This window comes from Alternaria arbusti (genome assembly GCF_024043155.1).
Source record: "Alternaria arbusti strain BMP 1465 chromosome Unknown scaffold_24, whole genome shotgun sequence".
Classification (NCBI taxonomy): domain Eukaryota; kingdom Fungi; phylum Ascomycota; class Dothideomycetes; order Pleosporales; family Pleosporaceae; genus Alternaria; species Alternaria arbusti.
The window spans coordinates 142,742-164,241 of NW_026249964.1; the positions used below are offsets into that span (position 1 = coordinate 142,742).

The 21,500-nt window shown below is 51.8% G+C and overlaps 7 protein-coding genes across 7 annotated transcripts; 4 read left to right on the forward strand and 3 right to left on the reverse strand.

Annotated features, from left to right (window-relative positions):
• Window positions 1–1,456: 1,456 nt before the first annotated feature.
• On the reverse strand, window positions 1,457–1,772 carry J4E86_010679 (uncharacterized protein; the record flags this gene model as incomplete). The annotated part of the gene is made up of 2 exons (XM_051451175.1): window positions 1,457–1,463; window positions 1,498–1,772. The coding sequence occupies 2 exons, from the start codon at window positions 1,770–1,772 to the stop codon at window positions 1,457–1,459; spliced, it is 282 nt and encodes a 93-aa protein (XP_051297645.1).
• Window positions 1,773–4,135: 2,363 nt separating this feature from the next.
• On the forward strand, window positions 4,136–5,068 carry J4E86_010680 (uncharacterized protein; the record flags this gene model as incomplete). The annotated part of the gene is made up of 2 exons (XM_051451176.1): window positions 4,136–4,360; window positions 4,415–5,068. 2 exons carry the CDS (start codon window positions 4,136–4,138, stop codon window positions 5,066–5,068), a joined length of 879 nt encoding a protein of 292 aa, XP_051297646.1.
• Window positions 5,069–8,849: 3,781 nt separating this feature from the next.
• Window positions 8,850–9,942, forward strand: J4E86_010681 (uncharacterized protein; the record flags this gene model as incomplete). Its single annotated transcript, XM_051451177.1, has 2 exons — window positions 8,850–9,360; window positions 9,413–9,942. 2 exons carry the CDS (start codon window positions 8,850–8,852, stop codon window positions 9,940–9,942), a joined length of 1,041 nt encoding a protein of 346 aa, XP_051297647.1.
• A 5-nt stretch (window positions 9,943–9,947) lies between these two features.
• J4E86_010682 (uncharacterized protein) lies at window positions 9,948–11,545 on the reverse strand (the record flags this gene model as incomplete). The annotated part of the gene is made up of 2 exons (XM_051451178.1): window positions 9,948–11,186; window positions 11,243–11,545. 2 exons carry the CDS (start codon window positions 11,543–11,545, stop codon window positions 9,948–9,950), a joined length of 1,542 nt encoding a protein of 513 aa, XP_051297648.1.
• A 4,607-nt stretch (window positions 11,546–16,152) lies between these two features.
• J4E86_010683 (uncharacterized protein) lies at window positions 16,153–16,932 on the forward strand (the record flags this gene model as incomplete). The annotated part of the gene is made up of 2 exons (XM_051451179.1): window positions 16,153–16,188; window positions 16,237–16,932. The coding sequence occupies 2 exons, from the start codon at window positions 16,153–16,155 to the stop codon at window positions 16,930–16,932; spliced, it is 732 nt and encodes a 243-aa protein (XP_051297649.1).
• Window positions 16,933–17,550: 618 nt separating this feature from the next.
• On the reverse strand, window positions 17,551–18,735 carry J4E86_010684 (uncharacterized protein; the record flags this gene model as incomplete). The annotated part of the gene is made up of 1 exon (XM_051451180.1): window positions 17,551–18,735. One exon carries the CDS (start codon window positions 18,733–18,735, stop codon window positions 17,551–17,553), a length of 1,185 nt encoding a protein of 394 aa, XP_051297650.1.
• Window positions 18,736–19,113: 378 nt separating this feature from the next.
• TRP2 (anthranilate synthase component 1) lies at window positions 19,114–21,374 on the forward strand (the record flags this gene model as incomplete). Its single annotated transcript, XM_051451181.1, has 10 exons — window positions 19,114–19,125; window positions 19,182–19,330; window positions 19,460–19,539; window positions 19,587–20,380; window positions 20,442–20,531; window positions 20,653–20,746; window positions 20,795–20,940; window positions 20,990–21,049; window positions 21,109–21,169; window positions 21,265–21,374. 10 exons carry the CDS (start codon window positions 19,114–19,116, stop codon window positions 21,372–21,374), a joined length of 1,596 nt encoding a protein of 531 aa, XP_051297651.1.
• Between the last annotated feature and the right edge of the window lie 126 nt (window positions 21,375–21,500).

Here is a 21,500-nt window from a genome sequence, read left to right on the forward strand (position 1 = left end):
GATATTTGCAATCTTTGCAGCCTGGTCCGAGCCGCCGGAGGATTGGATGATCTACACATCGGATTTGGAGGTACAAGTCACTGCGACAAATTCTTCGAATCCATGAATCAGTCCTTGAACCTACCCGCGCTGCGTCGGCTATCCTTGTCTAATCTGAAAACGACACAGACTCAGCTCGAAGACTGTTTACGCCCTATTAAAGATACTTTGAGGATCCTGTGCTTGGAGGAGGTATGGACCTACAAGGCCACCTGGCCTGTCGGGATCGTACATTTTATTAGGGGAGAACTAAATCTGGAAGAGGTCACCTTACGAAAACTCAGCTTCGGCGACTTAGGCCTCCACTTGAGGAGGTTCCACCAACTTCGTCCAAGTATCGTGCAACATGGCTATGGCTATGATCCACAACTGGAGGATGAAGGGTGGGCATATGTTGATTGGGAAAACCGTTGTTCAGCTGAGGTTATCCTCAAGTATAAAGAGGGTGATGACATCAAGTATTGGCTCAGAATGATTGAAGAAGACTACAGGTTGAAAGGAAAATGGGATTTTGACGTTGGAAGACGGAGGATTGTGGGTACTACTGATACTAGTAAGTATTGAACTTCATGGTTATTCTAGCCTGTATCATACATGGAGCAGTCCAAGCGGCCGGCAAACGATAGGATTCAAGCATATGGCTCAAATGCCAGGTTATCAAACGATCAGTGCATCTCCTATAACAAAGCGTTTTACGATCAATCGCTTGCAAGACCCAGCTCAGGAAGACCGACCCGATTACAAATCCCTTTCGGCCTGACACGGCACACGTCCCTAAGATGAACCAAGAACGTCTCTCTAGTAAAAACTTCTCGCTTTATCGTCGTGCCCAAGCAGCACAAGCAGTAGAACTTCTTCTCCGCCGCCAACGGCAAGGTGTCAATCGCCGGAGCCCAGACAGAGCACATACCCATGACCGTCCTCTTCGGTACAACATCCACAGCTGTGCGGCGATAGCCAGTCTGAAACTGCGCCTTCATTTCGCGAAGGAAGACGCAACGCTTGAGCCAATATTTACTATATCGCTCACGGCCAGTGTCGCGCGGGATTTGTGCCCGATGGGGATACATCTCATCGACGTAATCCCAATCGTACATGTTCTCCTCTGCCTTGATCCAGAATCTGTTCAACCCGTTCGTCAACGTGGCGGGTAAAACCCGGAAATGGGGCACCAGGCTCAGGTTCTCATAGCCTGTGTTGCTGAGGTAGCGGGTACGGACTACGGCCTTTTTACTCGCGGGCCGCCGGTGGCTTTTTTCTAGACAGGAAAGGCAGAGGCGCGTGCATGTGGGTAGGTAGACTATTTCTGCTAACCTTCCACAACACTTGTCCCCACTCTTTTTAAACGAGCAGCGTCGGTTCTGGAGCGTGCGAAACAACATCCTCGGTGTAATATGCGCTGTATTCCGTATCGCGATCATTCCCTTCACAGTATTTGGCGCCCATTTCAACGCGTACCGTAGAGGCGATTCGGTGTCGACGAGGTGCATGGCGAAGCGGCAGCAGCGTCGGAAACGCATCGTGTCTCTGATGGTAAGATCTTCGATGATCTTGAGGAGGATTTCTGTGGGGAAAATTTCAAGAGACCCGCAGACACGGTTTTTGGGTAATGGGTCTCTGAGAGCGGAGATTGGTGACATGCGGTCTATGAGGCCGTCGAGGATGAGACGTGGTTTTTTGGGCTCGAGAATGTAAGTGAGGGTTTCGATGGGTATGTCTTGGAGAGATGACATCGTGGCTGCTGGCACTGCGCAAGCGCTACTATGATGGGCCGCGAGTTCTTTTCTTTCGGAAGAGGCTAAGAGGGTTGTAGAAAGAGATTACGGCGCAGGTTGCTCGTACGTGTTGTCGTGTGCGATTGGGGTGAAGTGTACAGCGTGTGGGACGATGGAAGATAATCTGAACAGTTCTATGACCAACAGAATATATACTCGGCTCTAATTCACACTGTCACCGTGTGCTTGTGATGGCAAAACTATACCGTGGTTACCATCCACTTCATCCCGTGGTACGGCCATGACACCTTAACAACGAGCCACACATGACTTCTGCAACCAATACCACACGTAATACAAGATACTCGTTGGCTACATAAGCCGTATGTATCGAGAAGGAGGAATGGCTTTATGTCGTATACTGGTTTCGTAGTTCTGAGCTCCACTGGCTGGTAACAAATCCAAGTCCAGATATGAGATTGAGCATGGTCGGTGTGCAACAAACTGCGACGCAGATCCTAGCTACACCTGAGGTGAAGATGGTCTTAGAAACGGTTCGACTATCGAGACTTGACAGTGTGTGTGTGCAGCAAAATGTGAGAGAATAGGAAGATGAAGATAATAATCGTCGGCTTTAGTTCGAGAACCAATATGGTACGTGAGGGAAAAAATGTTCAGGATACTCCAACATGATTAGTAAGACCCTGTTCCTTCCGATGCGCCGTTGTATTCGTCCCAGATGGTTTGATGTCGACCATGAAGATTATCTCGGCGCTTTCTATGCTTGACTTGTCTTCACCCGATTCCCCACCTTATAAGTAGACCAGTATCAAGAGAACGAGCTATTACGTCTCTAGACCCTGTTCCTAAAGACTCCTGCGCATTGTCATCGCACCCCGCCACTCTTAACACTGTCTCTTTACGAAGAGCCGCAAATCTTGTATCAGGCCAGCAAACGACAAGAAAGTTATGTTGAATATACACGCCGCTGCTAAGGCGAGCAAGGGACGGATATGGTTTCAGGGTATAAGAAAATATGTATCAAGGTCCTCTCCATTGTCAGACTGATGTTGTCGTGTGAGACCAGCGACGTGTAGTTAGCAGAGAAACTTAGTATGAAGCAGGGACATGTTCCGGCCCATGCGTGCTTGAACTCATGTGAAATATTAAGCTGGTATCAATAACGGGGACGTTCATGATATTTCCAAGCACCAATTTCATTGCATACCATTGCGACTCTTGCAACCACTCCACCCAATTCATCTCGCTCTGGTGTCTTCGAGGACAGCGCTCGATCGTCATCACAGCCACGGCACCGCCGACGATCATCGGTAGCAGCCACGACGTCACGCACTGCCACCAATGCCTGATCGCCGGCTAAGGTAATTTCGTGGGGAAGGTAGCGTGCGGCTGCGGAGGGTCCTCCGCATCATAGCAGATAGGGGAAAAGCAACTGCCGCAGCTAAAACGATCACGATCAGGCTGAGTTCAGGTTTTGCTAGTCTGGTTACACAGCACCGCGAGCATTAGACACATAACGGCGCTGCGTACCACTACCGGATCAGACGGATCCGAGATCAACGAACCACGACGGCTTATGCGAACGCGAAAGAAAAAGAAAAGAAGAGCGTGCGTGATGCGGGAACGCTGGGCGTGTGGGCGATGGAACGGTGGAACACATTTGTGTTTCTTTCATGTGACAGTTGAAACATTGGAATATCGAAACTTGAAATGGACATGACTTCGAGGAGGGTCTGGAACGTGTGCAGGGAGTTACCCGCCCATGTGCATTGTGCCTGTCAGACTGTGGCTTGCCTCGCATCCAGTCGCAGCCACGTCGACGAATTCATCCAAAGAACCCTGGAAAACCACCAACACTCTCATCTGCCAAGTTTGCGCTTGAGATCATCTTGCTTGTGGCAGCATCATAGCAAGCTCCGAATTTGAGTTTCTTTCGTCGGCGAAACCCTCGGTCGGGGCGCAGTCCAGGACGCTGTTTGGTCGATTCAGGGCACAAGTTTGATGAGATAGGTCGGTGAAAAAAATGACGTGTGGTCGATGGCAGAGTAAAAGCAGGGTTCAAAAAGCGGGCTAGTGGGTAGCGTGGCTGACGCACGGGGCGGGATCGACAGCGAACTTTGACGGAACAAGGCAGGCACGACGACGCCAATGCTGCATCATGGAAAGCGAGTTGCAAGGCTGCGTCATCGCCCAGGGCAGTATCGAAACGGGCAGAGACACATAAATCCTTTTCGCTCCCCCTGTGGCTGGCGAGTATTCACAGTCTAACATCACAACAACATACACCTTGAGCATCGCCCTTCTCGTCACCTCTCCGATCCTAGCACCTCTCTCATCTACCTCGACTCTTAATTGCGACAATGGGTTTCGGCGGTGCTGCTTTGAAGCTGGGCTCTACAGCGCTGTATGCGCTTGAGTTCTGCTGTGCCGCGATTATCCTCGGTATCTACAGTTACTTCCTGTCTGTAGAAGCGGACCGCGATGTCAACATCCCCGTCTGGCAACAGGCCGTTACCGGTCTCGCTGGTGCGACTGTGCTATACACCATCTTCGCAGTCCTGTTGACTTGCTTCCTTGGCGGAAAGGTAAGACAGCCCCTTGGCGATATAAATACCAATACATACTAATGCCATCTCCAGAAAATCTTTGCTTTCCTCGGCATACTCCTCGACATCCTCTGCTGCGGTGCCATGATCGCCGTCGCCGTCCTGACCCGCGATGGCGCATCCAAGTGCTCCGGCCGCGTGCAGACACCCCTCGGTGACGGACCCGCCAACTCCAAGGAAGGCTTCGGTTCCAACGGCCGCGGCGACCAGATCACCTACTCCGCCTCGCTCGGCACGATCTGCAAGCTCAACACCGCCTGCTTCGCCGTCGCCATCATCGGCGCCTTCCTCTTCCTGCTCAGCGCCCTCGTCCAGGTCTTCCTCATGAAGCACCACAAGAAGGAGAAGGCGTTCGGTCCCGGCCCCAGCAACGGCTACACCAAGGGCTCCGGCATGAAGTTCTGGCAGCGCCGCAAGGCTAACCGCACCACTGGCCACCACGACCCTGAAGTCGGTACCGTCCCTGCTACTACCGCTGGTGGCCTCGCTGTCCCTGCTGGCACTCACGACTACCGCCCCAGCCACGACACCGCTTACACCGGCTCCACAGTTGCTGCCCCCCACACTGGTTTCGCGACTGACAAGCCCGTGACCGGTGGATACCACACTGCTCCTCACGTTGCTCCTACTGCCAACTACGCCAATAACGGTAACACCGCTACCTACGGCTCAGCCACCAACTACTAAGCCATTACACCCTATCCTCATGAGAAGATGAGATTGGCGATGCTCTAGATTGAGTAAGGTCTATGCTTATAAGCATGACCACTTTTCCTTACTACTTGTACTCTATTACGACGTTTACGCATTATACCACACACGGAGAGGAGGGAGTTGAATACTCGAGATGAGATGAGCTCGTATGATTTGGATACGAAACTTAATACCTAATGTCAATATCGAAGAAATATATATGATCTAAAACACTACTGTACCTCGTTGATGCTGCCGGTGTCGTGTCCTTGGCACATATCCTCGTTGTCGACGAAACAGTTGAGCACGACCAGCGATAAAGTACATGGCGAACTATCCGAACGAACATAAATGCACAATACTGTGTCGCCGGCATTCACAGATGTAAACAAGCTTTACACGTAGTTGTAAACCAGCGGTGAACTGGGACAACACGCATGATCGACATGTAGCCGCCGAGAGTATTGAATAGACCACTAGTTCGGGCCCTCACGAACCTTATGCATTGCGCCCCGCTCAGGGAATGCTTGTCGACAATTCCCTACCAACCGACCCCACTCGACACAATAAGCATTGACGAGTTGTAATAACTCAATCACAGGTACCGCGTGAGGCTCGCAGACAAGGCTCGCAAACGAATAGCAAAAAGATGGTTCAAGTGGCAAAAACATACAGCCTCCTTTTTGCCATCCAATGCAAAAAAAGTCCAAAAACATACAACAGCGGGGATTCCCCGGTGGTCACCCACCCGAGTACTAATCCGCCGGTATCTTGCTTGTATATGGCTGAGCGGACGGGAAGCCTAATTCTCAAGATCCTGTGGTCGTATGTGGAAGACATGCTCGTCGTGGGAGTAAATATTGACGGTGGACGACGAGCGAAAGACTGTTCGTCTAATGCTTCCCGGCAGCTAAGCTTGTATAAAGCTGATCGCACTGCGTTATTAGTAACAAAGGTTTTAATAGCTCTTAGCTTGCAACATCGTTTAGCATGTACATAGAAGTTGTTGCCTTTTATTAATTGCATAAGGCATGCTTGTCGACTATCTTCCGCTAGTTAACCCTACTTAACAAGACGAGCAACAGTAATATAAAAGAACAAGTAACATGCTACACTCTACAATTTGTTTACCCGAGCCCCCAAAGTCTTCTTAGGTCTGCTGCTCTACCAGAGGTTGTCCAGCCAATCTCCTGCTCTATCTTGGATAGGTGTCTCAACAGCGCGAGCTTCTCTGCCGCATACTTCACATCGTTTGCAATGTCGCTCTCATTCAGTCGTGGTGGGACACCTTGCTGCTTAGTCGAGCTATAGCCGAATACCTGCCCAGCAATGTAAAGAGGCTGTAAGTGATTGCCCCAGTTGGCATGCGATGGATTCGCTAAGCTGATCCCACAGAGCTCTTTGGCATGCCAGATTGGATTATACCTCTCTGTCTCAGCGTGCATCTCGTCCTGATGTACATCTCCCGTCCGTAGCAACAGAATGGACCCGGCATGGTAGAAAGTGTTGCCGCAAACCGACGAGTTGCTGGTATATAGAACAGTCGGAAATGGGTTCCCTTGATGTGCCTCTGTTCTGATGAGAGAAAGAACTTGCCTCGGACGATGAATTCGCCAATCTTGTAGTTCACGCCACAATGCGTTAATAGTAGACGGGCTGTCAGATAAGTGTCCTTGTTGTTTCCGGCTCATTGCAATGAGATTTATTATCTTCGCAAAGATAAGTATAGCAAGATTGCAGTAAGCGTCAATTGATGCAGTGGCCGCAATTGACAGCACATTGCTGTCATCGACCCAATCATCGGTTGGTATCAGGGTCTCCTCTTCGAGAACAAAGGCTGCCCATACATCTGAGAACGATTCAGCAAGAGTACGTGATGCGATGTAACCATAATGTACCTATACGTGCGAAAGCCCAGAAACAGGCATTTACGAGTCCTGGACTAGAGCCGTTCCAACCTTTAGACTTCAAGTTCCAGACACAGCCCTGTAGAAGAAGTCAACATCGGCAATCCACCAATCTTACCTGGCAAACGAACCTTAAGATGGCGTCTCCACTCGCCAACATCAGAAGCCATCATTTCGTAGACACTTAGTAGGATACAAGTGGCTAATGTAGCTTCACCACACTGAGATGGTTCATAGTGGAGCAATGACTGCACAGCATGCTGATAAAGGCTTAACGTACTCTGACGCTGACTGTGACGTAGGGCGTCAAGCTGTCGGGATGCCAGAGCCATGGCTGCGGCTGCGAACGGTTTGTTCTCCATCAATTTATGAACATACGATCCTGTAAAGTGCCTGCCTGAGTCTGTGGCCTCGCACCACGTCCCCGTTTCTTGCAGATACACACGAACGAGCCGAGCTTGTTCCGCCTTCGACACAGGAAGCTCAGCCTCAATCTCTGATGGCGCAATACAGCTGACGGATCGATCAAGTATAATTGAGGAGGCTGACGTGCTCACTGACGAAGCATGCCCGGACAGAGAGGGAAAGGTGCTTTGGAGCAAACGACCAGTATCTTCAAGACCCTGACTTTGAGCCGTCGCGGCAGGATTGGCCGCGACGTTGCGGTCCAACACAACCGAACTTGACGAGGTGAGCTCCAAGTCGGCGTACTCTGCAACGGAAGCTTCTAGATGATAATCAGAAGTGCTCGCGTCCAAGTGACTTTCTGACCGAGCTGCGGCCGCGCTCGAGCTCCCAGGATCTAGGGATGTGGCAGCGTAGAAATCTTGGTACTCGCGCACGATTTGATCCGTGTTATCCACGATCTGAACACTGTGAGCACGCACACTTGACGAAGACCTATGAAAGCTGTCGACCCTAGCTTACAGTCGTTACGGATTGCCCGCCAGATTGGCCTCGTTCCCCTTCAACGGCAAGCAAAGCAGCGCTATCCTCGCTGGACAATTGTAGCGCCCTGGACGGATGGAACGACGCTTTCAGACCCCAGCGGCACTCATCACCGCGAGCTTGACAACTCCGGCATCGTGGCTGAGCTCCATCGCCTAGGAAAGATGAACCAAAAATCACGCACGAGAACTGGGATAGAACGCACACTTCCGCCTTCTGCGCCGGCAGCATAGGCTTCAGCTTGCAACATTAGCATTATGAAGGCAATGATGACGTAGTTTCGATCTTACCAGCCCAATCGAGACCTTGTTCGACTGGCTTGCGCAACGATCTCTGGGTCACCTGCCATTAAGGCAATATGTCAGAAACTACGTATTGATGTATCATGTAGGACGGGGAGTGGAAGCACTAATGCGCTGAGGTGATCGTAGAGAAGGTGGGTAAGCCCTGGAGCGCTTCCACTTGCCCTGACGCCAGGGTCTCAACGATACCAAGCACTTTACCGAGGTTGGGCCGTGTCAGAAGCAAGCCGAAGCACCCGATAATCCGGAATAGGAAAGCACGCACGAAAATGATCGCACATCGCCTCCCCTAAGCGCTATCTAGCCAGACACAGGCCAAACCCAGCATGTAGTTTGAGAAGAAAAAAACGTGCAGTCTAATCTCCATCCGACTAATGATCAAAGACCTGGCGCTTGCGGTTACACCTGTATGAATGGCCCTAGTGCATACAAGGAACCATCTGCTCGGCGGTGTAGTTTGGTATGTAGATACATAACGTTATCAACATTGGGTTCAATATACTTGTTGCCGCTAGAAAGCTATAAAGGCGCTCAGGTACGATCACCAAGCTGGGTATCGAACTTGCTTCCTCACACCTTTTACCCCCCAACTTTTACACAGCGGCCAGCCTATTCGCTATGACCACACAACGAGTTTTTCGACTGCCCCAGCGCACTTCCATCCAAGACCTTCAGGTTAGCGAAGAGGACGTGCCGGAACCCTCCGCTCAAGAAGTCTTGATCCGAATCAAGAATGTAGCTCTCAACTTCCGCGACTTTGCTGTTTCCACCGGAAAGTACCCTTTCCCAGTGAAAGACAATGTGGTGCCTTGCTCTGATCTTTCTGGAGAGGTTGTACGTGTGGGCAGCCACGTGGAGGACTTCGCCGAGGGAGACAAGGTGATTGCATCCTTTGACTTGAAGACCTTGTACGGTGCTATGCCGGATTGGCACCATAGCTTGGGTGGTTGTTACGATGGAGTTCTTCGAGAATTTATTACATTGCCTAGCTCGGCACTCGTCAGGGTACCTTCAACTACTAAGCTCAGCTTCGCTCAGCTCTCGGCTCTGGTCTGCACAGGAACCACCGCGTGGAATGCGCTTTACGGCAACGTTCCGTTGAAGCCTGGCCAGACAGTGCTCTTTCTCGGTAAGAGTTCTTTTTAGTTAATCATAAGAGCTACCGCTGATTACATTTGTAGGCACTGGTGGTGTTTCGATCACTGGGCTTATCTTGGCTAGGGCTGCAGGCGCTGTCACGATCATCACTTCTTCGTCAGACGACAAGCTCGCGCACGTTCAAAAAACGTACGGTGCCGACTATACCATCAATTACAAATCGACTCCTGCTTGGTCCCAGGAGGTGCTCAAGATCACCAATGGCCACGGTGCAGATTTCATTCTCGAGAACGGCGGAGCTGGAACGATCGGTCAAAGCATTGATGCAGTGGCTTACGGCGGAAACATTGCTGTGATAGGGTTCCTTGCCTCCTGTCCCCAGGAGAAGATGCCTGACGTGGCAGCGCTTGCCCTATCGAAGGGTGCAATCGTCCGCGGCATCATGGTTGGATCTAAGCAACAGTTGGAAGATGTCACACGCTTCGTGACTTCCAAGAACCTCAATGTGCCCGTAGAGAAGGTGTTTGGCTTTGGGAGGGATGAGGTCGTTTCTGCCTTTGAGTATTTGGTATCAGGTCAACACATCGGCAAGGTGTGCATTGCTGTAAACTAAGGTAGCTACCCTTGAGGCGACAGTCCAGCAGCAATCTGTTTCCCTCTGGCCTCGTCTAGAAGATTCGCTATGTCCTTGTCAACCAGGTCGAATTCTCTTTCAACGAGACCCTTGCGCTCCTCTGACCTCGGCTCAAAGACAGCAACAAATGGTTTTGGGCCGGACACAAACCCAGTTGTAAACATTTCTTCTGACACGTTGATCCTCGCGCCATCTTTAGAGCGTATGTTGAACGCCCAAAGCAGCCTTGCCATCGCTATTGCTAGCGAGTTGCGTGCGATGAATCGTCCAGGGCAAACTCTGCGGCCGTATCCAAAGTTGGCAGGCTGCGTCTTTTCGATCCAGCGTTCAGGCCGGAACACTTCTGGTGAGTCAAATGTGCTAGCGTTCTGGCGCATGGCGGCGAACACAGGAACCACAACCGAGCCCTTGGGTATCAGATAACCTTTGTAGAAGTCCTCCTGAGTCGTGGCATGCGGAATCCCAGCTGGCACAATGTGTCGCCATCGAAAGTTTTCCTCTACCACAGCCTGGAGATAGGGCAGCTTGCTCAGATCTTCGAAGCCAGGAAGACGGTTAGTACCGACGACTTCGTCGAGCTCTTTCTGCGCGGTGGCAATCCAATCTGGGTAGGCTACGCATGCCAAAATGAAAATCTGCAATTGGACTTGTGTAGTTTCGACGCCAGCATCACACAGGATACCAAGGTCCCATGCTATCTCTGTCGGAGCGAGATCTGTTGCCTCCTTTGACTTGTTGAATTCCTTGGCCCAGTTCCATCCCTTGCGCTTAAGTGCGTCTTGCATGTTGGCCATGTGGAGATTTTCCCACATCTGGTACCACGCCTCAGCCGTTTTCTTCCATGGCGTCAATGGTGCTGGGAGGCGGTTGAGAGACGGGAAGAGATCGACTATCCACGCGCCCACCTGACCGGCAATAGTAAAGTTCTTAAGACACTCGTGACTGGTCTGAAGTTGCCATTCGTCGCCGGTGATGATGCGCATACCGAAGGTGATGGAATATACGATGCTCGCCGCAAAACGCTCAAACTCCTTGGGGAAGTCGTTTGATTGAAGAAGGTTCTTCAAGAGCTGTTTGCTCTCTAGGTCCTGGATTGCCGTGTAACAGGCTGACGCACGCGGGCTGAGCACAGGAGCTTCTAGTCGTTGGTGCAAGAGAAAGTCACTATCGAATGGCTTGAACATTATGTGCTTGCTCTTGCACGTCAACTCTTGTGCCATGACCTTGGAATATATCAGGTCGCTATTACAGCTGTCGGCAGAACGGACTCGTGACTTACCATGCGTGGCCGACTACTGTAGATCATTGCCTTCTTGTCGAGCAGATCTTTGGCCACCTCGTGGTCTCCAATCAATATCACATTCGTGCCGCCGAAATTGAGGTACACAAGAGGACCATACTGTTCCACCCATCTCTGGTATGTAACCCAGACTGCTTCTTTGGGAGCCTGGTGTAAGTTGCCGAGAATGGGCAAACGAGGCGGTCCCGGAGGTAAATTCGAGTCTTGTCGTTTACGGAGCCAGAGGTACAATATTGCCAACAGACTGACAACGAATAGAACTGTTGGTGATAGTGTGGCCATTGTGACTAGGTTGGAGTGGTTTGTGACCAGAAATTCGAGGCATGAGGGAAGACGCTGTTTATCCGAAGATGCGATACAAGGCGATGACGGGGCATGTTTCGAGCTTTCGGTGCCTCATCTCATGCGAGGCTTCGATATCTACCTACCTAGGTAGGTAGGTACGTCCCGCTCCCTGAAATTGAGTGGGGCGGACCACGGCCCGTCCCATGTCACAGCCAATGACAGTGCGTGGGGGCTACTGGGTTGATACGAGCGTACCCAGGTAGCGTTGTGTAGGATTGCGGCACAGCTTGAGCCATCAAATCATGAACGCTCATGAGACGCTTCTGCAGGAATTTCGGCAAGTAGGAAAGTGTGCCGCGCCAGAAGCCATACGGCACAAGCTTGGCATACCTGAACGAGCGATAGCACGCTCGAATGACCCATACTTGGGACCCAATATGTCCAGGAGCAGTATGAGAACGATGCTCTGCCCTGTGAAGTGTCTTTTGAGTGCCGTTGCGATGCATTCGAGGTTTGTCGCTGCTCCTTTCCGCAGACATGAATGATTATCGAAAAGTCCTCAATGTTGTTGGGTGGACGCTGGTCTCATTTTCATCCATCTTCGTCTTAGCGCGATCATATACACGCGCACGAATCGTGACGACGACTCTGGGCTGGGACGACTGGTGTATGATTGCGGGCCTGGTGAGTTCGACTTTAGACCTCAGTCCTACATTCGATTGCCATTGACTTACTCGAACATCAGATCTTCGCTGTAGTGTGTACATCGCTCGTAACAGCCGGCACTGCGCACGGCCTTGGACAACATGTATGGGACATCAGTGATCCAGAAGATCAGGCTGTGGCTACCATGTACGTGCTGTTGGCGCCTTGCTTCTCCATCGTCAGCGCTTTCTTCACGAAAGCCTCCATCATCATCGCACTAATGAGAGTAAGTACACAGTACTATGCAATGGACGTGACTCTCAGCTTACCAGCCTAGATCCGAGGACACACAGCGCGTCTATCGCACAAGTGTGTCGCGTACGCCCCTCTGGTCGTCCTACTGATCGGCTCCACACTCTCATGCTCTGTCATGATTTTCTTTTGTTCGCCCGTACAGAAGTCCTGGAAACCGCAGATTGAGGGCACATGCTTGAGCCCCGCAATGCTGGATGTTGTCGGAAAGTCGGTCTCAGGTATGTTGGAAGAATGCCAATGTCTCTGCCAGGTGCTGAAGCCTCAGTGTATAACGCGATGATGGACGTCTTTTGCGCCATCATGCCGTACTTTATCATAAGGACTTTGAACATTCCTCGAAAGGACAAGCGAAATCTTGTAATACTGATGGGTGGTAGCATTCTGTAAGGTCACCTCGCCGCACTGTTGGTGCAATTACTGACGTTGGCAGTGGCACATTCGCAACCATCATGAAGATCGTAGCAATGGGCAGCATCTCCAATGTCGCGGACATGACACACTCTTGGTCAGAGATAACGATCTGGTATCTGTGAGTGTAGTGTTATCGAACACAAGAGACCTTGACTCACTCAAGCAGGACTGAGAACAACGTCCTCATGATCGCTGGATGTTTCCCTGCCCTGCGGCCGTTCTGGCGTGTTGCGATTGGCAAATACAGCTCGTACCTCTCGTCGAACGCATCACGCAAAAATCCTCCACGAGGCGAAAACGGACAATCGACCGAAGACAAAGAGCTGCAAGTGTACACGGTGGGATCGCAGCCCAAACTAGGGAAGAAACCCAATTTGTATTCGACAACGATCCGCGTCAGTAGTGAAGAAAGGTTATGTCCCAGATTAGACGGAAGTTCTGTGGAGACCATTGAGAGGATCCTGCACAACCATGGAGACGAGCGCTTCGAGCACCAGGCTTGCATTGCTAGCACTCGGACAGGTGGAATATCGCCCAGCGATTGCACGAAAATAACAGTTACCAGTGAGGTAGAGATCAAGTGAAAAGCGTGTCCAATCGTTCCATGCCAAAGTCCTGTGTTCGTGGCATGCCAGTAGCACCCAGCACTGCGAGTTTTGACGGATCGCGGGTAAACCCAATTCTCAAGATCCTATGGTTGTATGTGGAAGATAAGCTCGTTGTGAAAGGATATATTGACGGTGGACGGTGGGCGAAAGACCAAATCGCTTCCCAACATCAAGGCAACTCCTGCCCCGCCCTCCCGTCCATCTCATATCTCGGCCTCTCTTGTTCCAACTCAGTACGCCCATCGGGTGGTGCTTCGTGCGTGTAATCCTGCATATCCTTCCGAGCAGCATGGGCCTGATGCATGGTTGTGTCCATGGCCGGTTTCTGCAGTGCTCTTCTCTTCTTGCGCTCGCGAAAGAAGAGCCAAGCGAGCAACGCAATGATGATTATAGCAGCAGTTGCGCCGACGCCGATGCCTGCTCCTACGCCCGCCGATATACCACCGCTCGACGATACATCGGATTGATCTGTGGTATTGGTTGCTGTTGGAGACGGCGCGCTGGTGGGTGTAGAGGCCGCTGCACTACCGTCCGAGGACGCGGGTGTACTTTGTGAATTGGTTGAGGTTGTCGCCTCTGATGCTGCGACGCCTTGTGAAGCAGTGGCCGTACCCAAGCTGGCTAGTATACCTGAGCTATCGACCTTCCACCACATTGGCGTCTTTGTCGCGTCTGAATCCTTGTCTTGTGCGTCGCTTACTTTGCCTGCAGAGTTAGGGGTACGAAGTCAGTATGTGTCTCACATGCACTTCGTAGAGGCAAGACTTACCTGTCAGCGGGTTGACATAGCGCAGTTGAGATAGCCCGTCTGTGCAACAGCGATCATTCCCATAACACACGACGTTCTCTCCGCATGATATTAGTCCTATCCCCTGCCAATCTTGTTCTAGAAAGTCCTCTTAATAGTGTTCTGTATGAAGACTTAGACTGTATGGACTCACCGGGAAACAAGTCACTACAGCCCGTCCAGTTCTTGTCGGCGCAATATTGCCGGCCAATGTTTCCTGATCTTGTACACAGCAAGTTGCTGCCGCAACTTTCGCTCCATAAGCAACAATTGTTCGTGCCTTTGCCACATGAGACTAATTCATCGCTAGTCGGATTGTTAGATTGGAAAGTCTCGCCTATGAGAAGCGCACGTTAGCAATAGACAGAAGGGCCTATGATGGCAAAACTCTTTTGGTTCCGGAAGTACGGATGCATACGCACCATCGCGTGAGTAGCAATCGGCCCAAACGCCTACTGCCAAAGTGAAGAATATCACCCGCTGTAGAAGGCACACACGCATCGCAACGTATAAGGAAGTTAGACGACGAGGACGGCAAGGAGAAGGACGACGAAGAAAGGCGAACGGACTCGTCAGGTAGTTAATTAAATGAGACACACCGATGTAGGCAAGCCGTGCTACAGCCCTACGCAGGGCGTAATTGTAAGATTCGGAATAGCGCTTAGGTTTGACCCCCAGATCCATTTACTTACCCAAGATGATTCGTCTAATTTGGGATTCAGCCGTGCTGATCTGTGCCAACAATAAGACGATGCTGTGCCGGAAATAAAGGTTCATCTGAGTGTAGCGCCCCAAGGCCTAAGAAGCTCGGGTGAGATGAAGTCCCGGGTGCGCAATGAGAAGTGCGCTGTTGTGGCGCGTCAGAAGGGCAGATGACTGCAGATTAGCCAATTGTTGGTCCTGATCGTACGAGCCGCCCAATAGAGTAAGACAAGTAAAAGAAATGGTACCGATGGAAATCTGACGCGAGAACATACGTGATCATCCATGCGCAGCTTTAAAGAAGGCTTGTCTTTCCAACAACGTTCGTGGCCAACACTGTATAAGGCTACAGGAGACGTACGGAACTCTCGAAAGACGTGATTCAGATGCCGGAATGTATACATCACCGCACCCGATACAAGACTGAGCATCAGCAGGGGTGGCCAAGATTCGTGTCGCATTTGCGTTTTGCTGCATGTACACTACTAAATCTTAACACGCATATAGGTTCTCAAATGTTTTATACTTCAACCTTGGATATTTGTATAATGCGACACGAGTAGTGGCTACCACTGTTGGTATTCCAAGGCGAGTGGTAGTGGGGATGTATTATGCGAAAGGGCTTCGCATCTGTGAAGGAATAACACAAGTAGAGAATTTGCCATGCGGTTACAGTCCCAACAGAAGGCCAAGTCGGTATTTTAGATGCTTCCGAATTGTTCTGTATCAGTTGTGCGACATGTAAGACACACAAGGAGAGAAGGAGCTATGGACCAGTGGGAGCCAGTCAGCGTGTGGCTGAATAATCCGACAAACGTCATATTTCGTTTGGCCCGAGTTCCCGAACTTTCATTCACGAGCCTACATACCTCGCCATTGCGACCACACCACCCTACCCACCACACATACGATCCACACCTATACAAAAGATGGCCTCAAGCACAATCCCACGTTCTGCCATGCGCAGCCTATCCCGTGCGACACCGTCTCTACGCTCCGCAACACCGCGCATCGCCACGAGATGTCTGCACCAGCAATCATCGCCCATCACAGCCTCGAGACTGCAACATAGACCAACAGCACAGCCATGGAGCCAAAGAGTAGCAGCTCCATCAGCGACAGTCGCGCGACGAACCATGTTCATCCAAACCGAGCCCACACCCAACGCCGATGTACGCACTCCCTCCAACCCCAACCCCACCCCATACTAACTCCCTCAGGCCCTAAAGTTCAACCCCAACCAGCGCGTCCTCCCCGAAACAATCTCCTCACCCTTCCTCGAGTACCTGAACCCACGCTCCACACTCGCGCCACCGCACCCCTCCCCGCTCGCCGCGCAACTCCTCAACATCGACGGCGTAACCAGCGTCTTCTTCGGCGCGGATTACATCACCGTAACCAAAGACACATCCACGCCCTGGTCGCACGTGAAGCCCGAAGTCTTCGCCCTCATCAACGAATACATGACGTCCGGCCAACCCATCGTCAACACCGTCGCCTCCAAGCCCGGCGAGCAAGGCCAAGGCGGCCAAGAAGCTGATTCATTGGCCTACGACGAGAACGACGACGAAGTCATCGGCATGATCAAAGAGCTCCTCGACACGCGCGTGCGCCCCGCGATCCAGGAAGACGGCGGCGACATTGAGTTCCGCGGCTTCAACGACGGACAGGTTATGCTCAAGTTGAGGGGCGCGTGCCGGACCTGCGATTCTAGTACTGTGACGCTCAAGAACGGGATTGAGAGCATGTTGATGCATTATATTGAGGAGGTCAAGGGGGTTCAGCAGGTGCTGGACCAGGAGGAGGAGATTGCGTTGCAGGAGTTTGCCAAGTTCGAAGAGAAGCTTCGCCAGCAGAAGGGGCCAGAGGCGACGAAGGGGACTGTGGGGAAGGGAAGTCTTGATTATGTGGAGTAGGATGGGGAAGGAGGTTGTTGAGAGAGGACTGGACATTGACCATGTGATACCAATGCATTCATTCTGCTGTTGTTCGGCGTCTGCGATGGGACGTGTAGTGTGAAGTTGCAGCCAAGTTTAGACTTTTGCAAACGGTGCGGTATATCCATCGGTACATGTAATGTATCACTTATTCAAGTATCATGATATCATATCATAGGATTCAGTATATAAGAGTAGCGTTTCGCAAGTAAACAAAGCATACTACAGAAAAAACAACAAAAGAGAAACAGTAATCATGCAATGCCAACCGATCAACGTTAAATGGGTATCCAGAACGTACCAATGCTGTTGCGTCAAAGGAGGAAACCAGAGAACGAAAAGGACAACGCCACTCATATGCTCAAAACATGGCTTCAAGTCTTTCCACAACCGTTCGTAATCCAAATGCAACCACCTCCTCTTTCACATGCAAAACCCCCGCTTCATCCTTCATCATTCATGTGCTCCGACAACGGCCGTAAATCATTGTAAATCTCAATGTAACATCCAAGTGCGTGATTCCAAGATCGTCGTTATAATCGTCAAATGCAGTGTCGGTCGCAGGTAAAATTGTCGTCGTCCACATCTCTCATCAAATCATTCTTCCAAGAGCAAATTCGAAACCGCATCCAGCGCCTCGCCCATGGAGCCCCAAAAGCTACGTCGGGGAGGCGATCGGATGATAGTGATAACCTTCCGCTTGGGCGATGACGGCTCTTCGGTAATGAGAGTGTCGACGGTATCGCGTAGTAGTTTGGAGTATTCTTCGTGAATCTCTCGGGATAGATCTTCTTCCTCGACGAGCGTCATACAGCTGTCTAGCATCCCGAACTCTTTCGCTGTGTCGTTGTTATCGTGAACCTCATCATCTTCTTGTAGCGCCTCGCTCTTGGTGCCAAAATCTGACCAGATGGATTTTGTAAGATCGTCATGATGGTAGCTCTTGTCCAGCTCCTCGCGCATGGATTGGCGGACGGACCTCATCTGCTTGCGCAAATCGTTGATGATGTCGGTTTGAATGCGGTTCAGTGTTTTGAACTCATCCATGCGCGTCTTGAGGTCGTAGATGTACTTTTGCACGCCCGCGATGTAGTTGCCTACTTGCGAAACATAAGCTTCGTGGTGCAACGTTTTGGCTTCAAGTTGTTGTTGCTCACCCTCTGCTTGTGTGATGATGGCGAGTTCCTGACTGGAATCGGAGGAGGGCTTGTCGTCGTGTGTCGCTTCGCTTTGGGCTCCGCTGGGCGAGGAGAGGTGCGCGGTCATGGCTTCGAATTGTCCGACGATGTACTCCATTTGCTCTTCGTCGGGATGGTGTGTTTGGATGAGGTTTTCGAAGTGCGCGATGCAGGATGAGAGCGCATTCTGTACGGGCGATGAGGATGTCTCCGAGTCGTCGTCCCATGGTGTCGGTGAGGCGGGGAGTTCGGTGTTGTTTCGACGCAGTATGCGCGAGCTATCAGGAGTGTAGGGATAGCGCGGTTCGTCTTGACTTCGCGGATGCGATGCATCGTCATAGTATGGCCGCGTCGGCGTGTATGGCGCTGGTTCGGTAAGTCTTGAGCTGGGCTTCGGTCGCGGTCCTGTCGCAGGTGTGTTCAACCCGAAGCTATCTGTGACCCAAGCAGGCTGGTCAGGCACCCGATTGGCCTCTTTCAGCCAGCGTTGCTCGGTCGCGATAGGATATCGTGGAGGAGAGGTGCCGTAGATGTTGAAGTAGTCTGCCTTGTCTTCGAGTTCCGGAGGGGTCCATGGCCGGTCTAGGGTGCGAGGAATGTCCATTGCGCTTTCGTGGCCGCGCGATGGCCACATCCTCCTCTTGGCTTCCAAAACAATGCGCGTGCAGTCCAAAGGCTCTCAAGGGTAGGAATACAGCTCCAACAGCGATGCGCTCTGGTGTTGAAGAGAGCGGACACCTGCGTAAGCGCGGGAGACGGGAGAAGGCTGGTCACCGCCTGTGACGTGCGTGCATCGCCGAGGCCTGCGGAGATCTAGTGCGCCAAGGAATCTGCTATCGATAACATTTTGTGGCCCCTCCGATTGGCCCGAGAATCATCAATTCTGGCTTCAATACACATTACGAGGACTGTTTTTCACACGTTCTTCTGTTTTCACCGCTTATCAGACGCTTTATAGACACATCTTCCACTCTCTACAAAGATGGCGTCACAGGTATGTCCATGACTCCACACACGGCTGGCTACAGAACTGAGCGCATGACCACTTAGCTAGGCGTTCAGCCATCGCTTGACACCATTCGAGAGGTATTGGCTGCAGCAGTCAAGTCGCCCAACCCACCGAACCTCGTGCCCGTTTTCTCCTCGATACCCGCCGAGTTCTTGACCCCGTCAAGCATATACCTAAAGATATCCGCAAAGTGAGTGTGACTCATTTGATGCGAAGTGGACTGGAGGGGTCGGGTCGCGTGGAAGAAATGCTGTCAGAAACGACTGTCACACTCGAGAGGGGCTGGATCGATTGCGCACATGCTAATCTTGGGGGTCAGATCCAAGTCAAGACTATCCTTCCTATTCGAGAGTGCTGCGACAACCGAAACCATTGGACGGTATAGCTTCATTGGCGCAGGTCGGTACTTGAACAAACTTCCGGCATACACAGCTGACAAGCTTCAGACCCTCGCAAAGTCATCAAGACCGGCCCGGGCCATGGCGAAGAAACCGATCCACTACCCCTCCTCGAGAAGGAACTCGCGAAGAGCCGCGTCGCGACCGTACCCTCGATACAACTACCTCCTATGACCGGCGGCGCGGTGGGATATGTTGGCTACGATTGCGTCAAATACTTCGAGCCCAAGACACGGCGAGATGACATGAAGGATGTGCTGGGTGTACCAGAGAGCTTCTTCATGCTCTTCGATACCCTGGTGGCTCTGGACCATTTCGCGCAGGTCGTAAAGGTCATAACGTACGTCAAGGTCCCAGACAGCATGGACGACCTAGAACAGGCGTACGAGGAAGCGAAGTGTACACTAAAGAGGTATATGACGATACTCAAGGACAAGGACATCCCGCTACCGGAACAAGGGCCTATACAGCTAGGCCACCAGTACACATCGAACATTGGCCAGGAGGGGTACGAGAACCACGTCAAGACATTGAAGAAGCACATTGGTGTTGGCGACATCATCCAGGCAGTACCTTCGCAACGGTTTGCAAGACCGACTTCATTGCACCCCTTCAACGTGTACCGGAACCTCCGCAACGTCAACCCCTCACCGTACCTCTTCTTCGTCGACTGTGACGATTTTCAGATAGTGGGGGCAAGTCCCGAGCTGCTGGTAAAAGAGGAGCAGGGTCGCATCATCACGCACCCCATTGCCGGCACAGTGAAGCGGGGCAAGACACTGCAAGAAGATGCAGCACTCGCAGACGAATTGTCCAACTCGCTCAAGGACCGGGCCGAACATGTGGGTTGCCTGACATCAAGGTGCATGCAGCGACGTTGGAAGCTTACATTGTGCTGTACAGGTTATGTTGGTCGACTTGGCTCGCAATGACGTCAATCGCGTGTGCGACCCACTTTCGACACGAGTTGACAAGCTAATGGTTGTCCAAAAGGTGAGCAGCGTTCCGTCCGAACCGTGATTACCGTGGATCATGCGATGAGCTACCGTGCGATGATATCAAGCGAGCGCTATGATATCAAACTGAGGGCTATGCTAACTGCAATCAAAACCAGTTTTCCCACGTGCAGCATCTGGTCTCGGAGGTGTCGGGGGTGCTGCGACCTGGCAAGACACGATTCGACGCGTTCCGCTCCATCTTCCCAGCTGGTAGGTAGCGCGTTGAAAAAAGTTGGAAGTGTCGCTAACCGGGTACAGGCACGGTGAGCGGTGCGCCCAAGGTGCGTGCTATGGAGCTCATTGCTGAGCTGGAGCGGGAAAAACGCGGTGTATATGCTGGCGCGGTGGGATACTTTGGCTACGGCAGTATTGATGGCGACAGGGAGATTGAAGGTGCCATGGACGTGAGTAGTCTTGCCTTGTTCCAGGTTGACAGGAGGCTGATTTTTGCAGACATGCATTGCGCTAAGAACCATGCTTGTCAAAGATGGCATCGCGTATCTTCAAGCAGGGGTAAGTTTAACGAATTCCCTGCTTTAGCTGCAAGACACGAGGCTAATGATTGGCTGCAGGGCGGCATAGTTTTCGACTCGGACCCCTACGATGAGTGGATGGAGACGATCAATAAGTTGGGTGAGCTTAATTATTCCTTTTGTCGTCTCCCCCGAGTCAAACGCACAGAGCTGACCGCTGTTTGGTAGGCGCGAACACGCACTGCATCACATCAGCTGAAGAGAAGCATCTGGCCGAGCAGCAGGAGGCGGGCGAAGGGGACAGAGACGGGTCGGCGCCGAAGCTGGAGGGCGATGCAGAGGCGCGGATTACTCTTGCGGCTTGATGCTGCGGCTTGATAGACTGCGACATGCGCCACAGGTGGTATTTGCCGTAGGGTGGGTGGGTGATTGGCAGCTGTTGGCCCGGTGAAGAGCGATTTATGGGCCTGGATCTCATCCAGCCCCCCTGC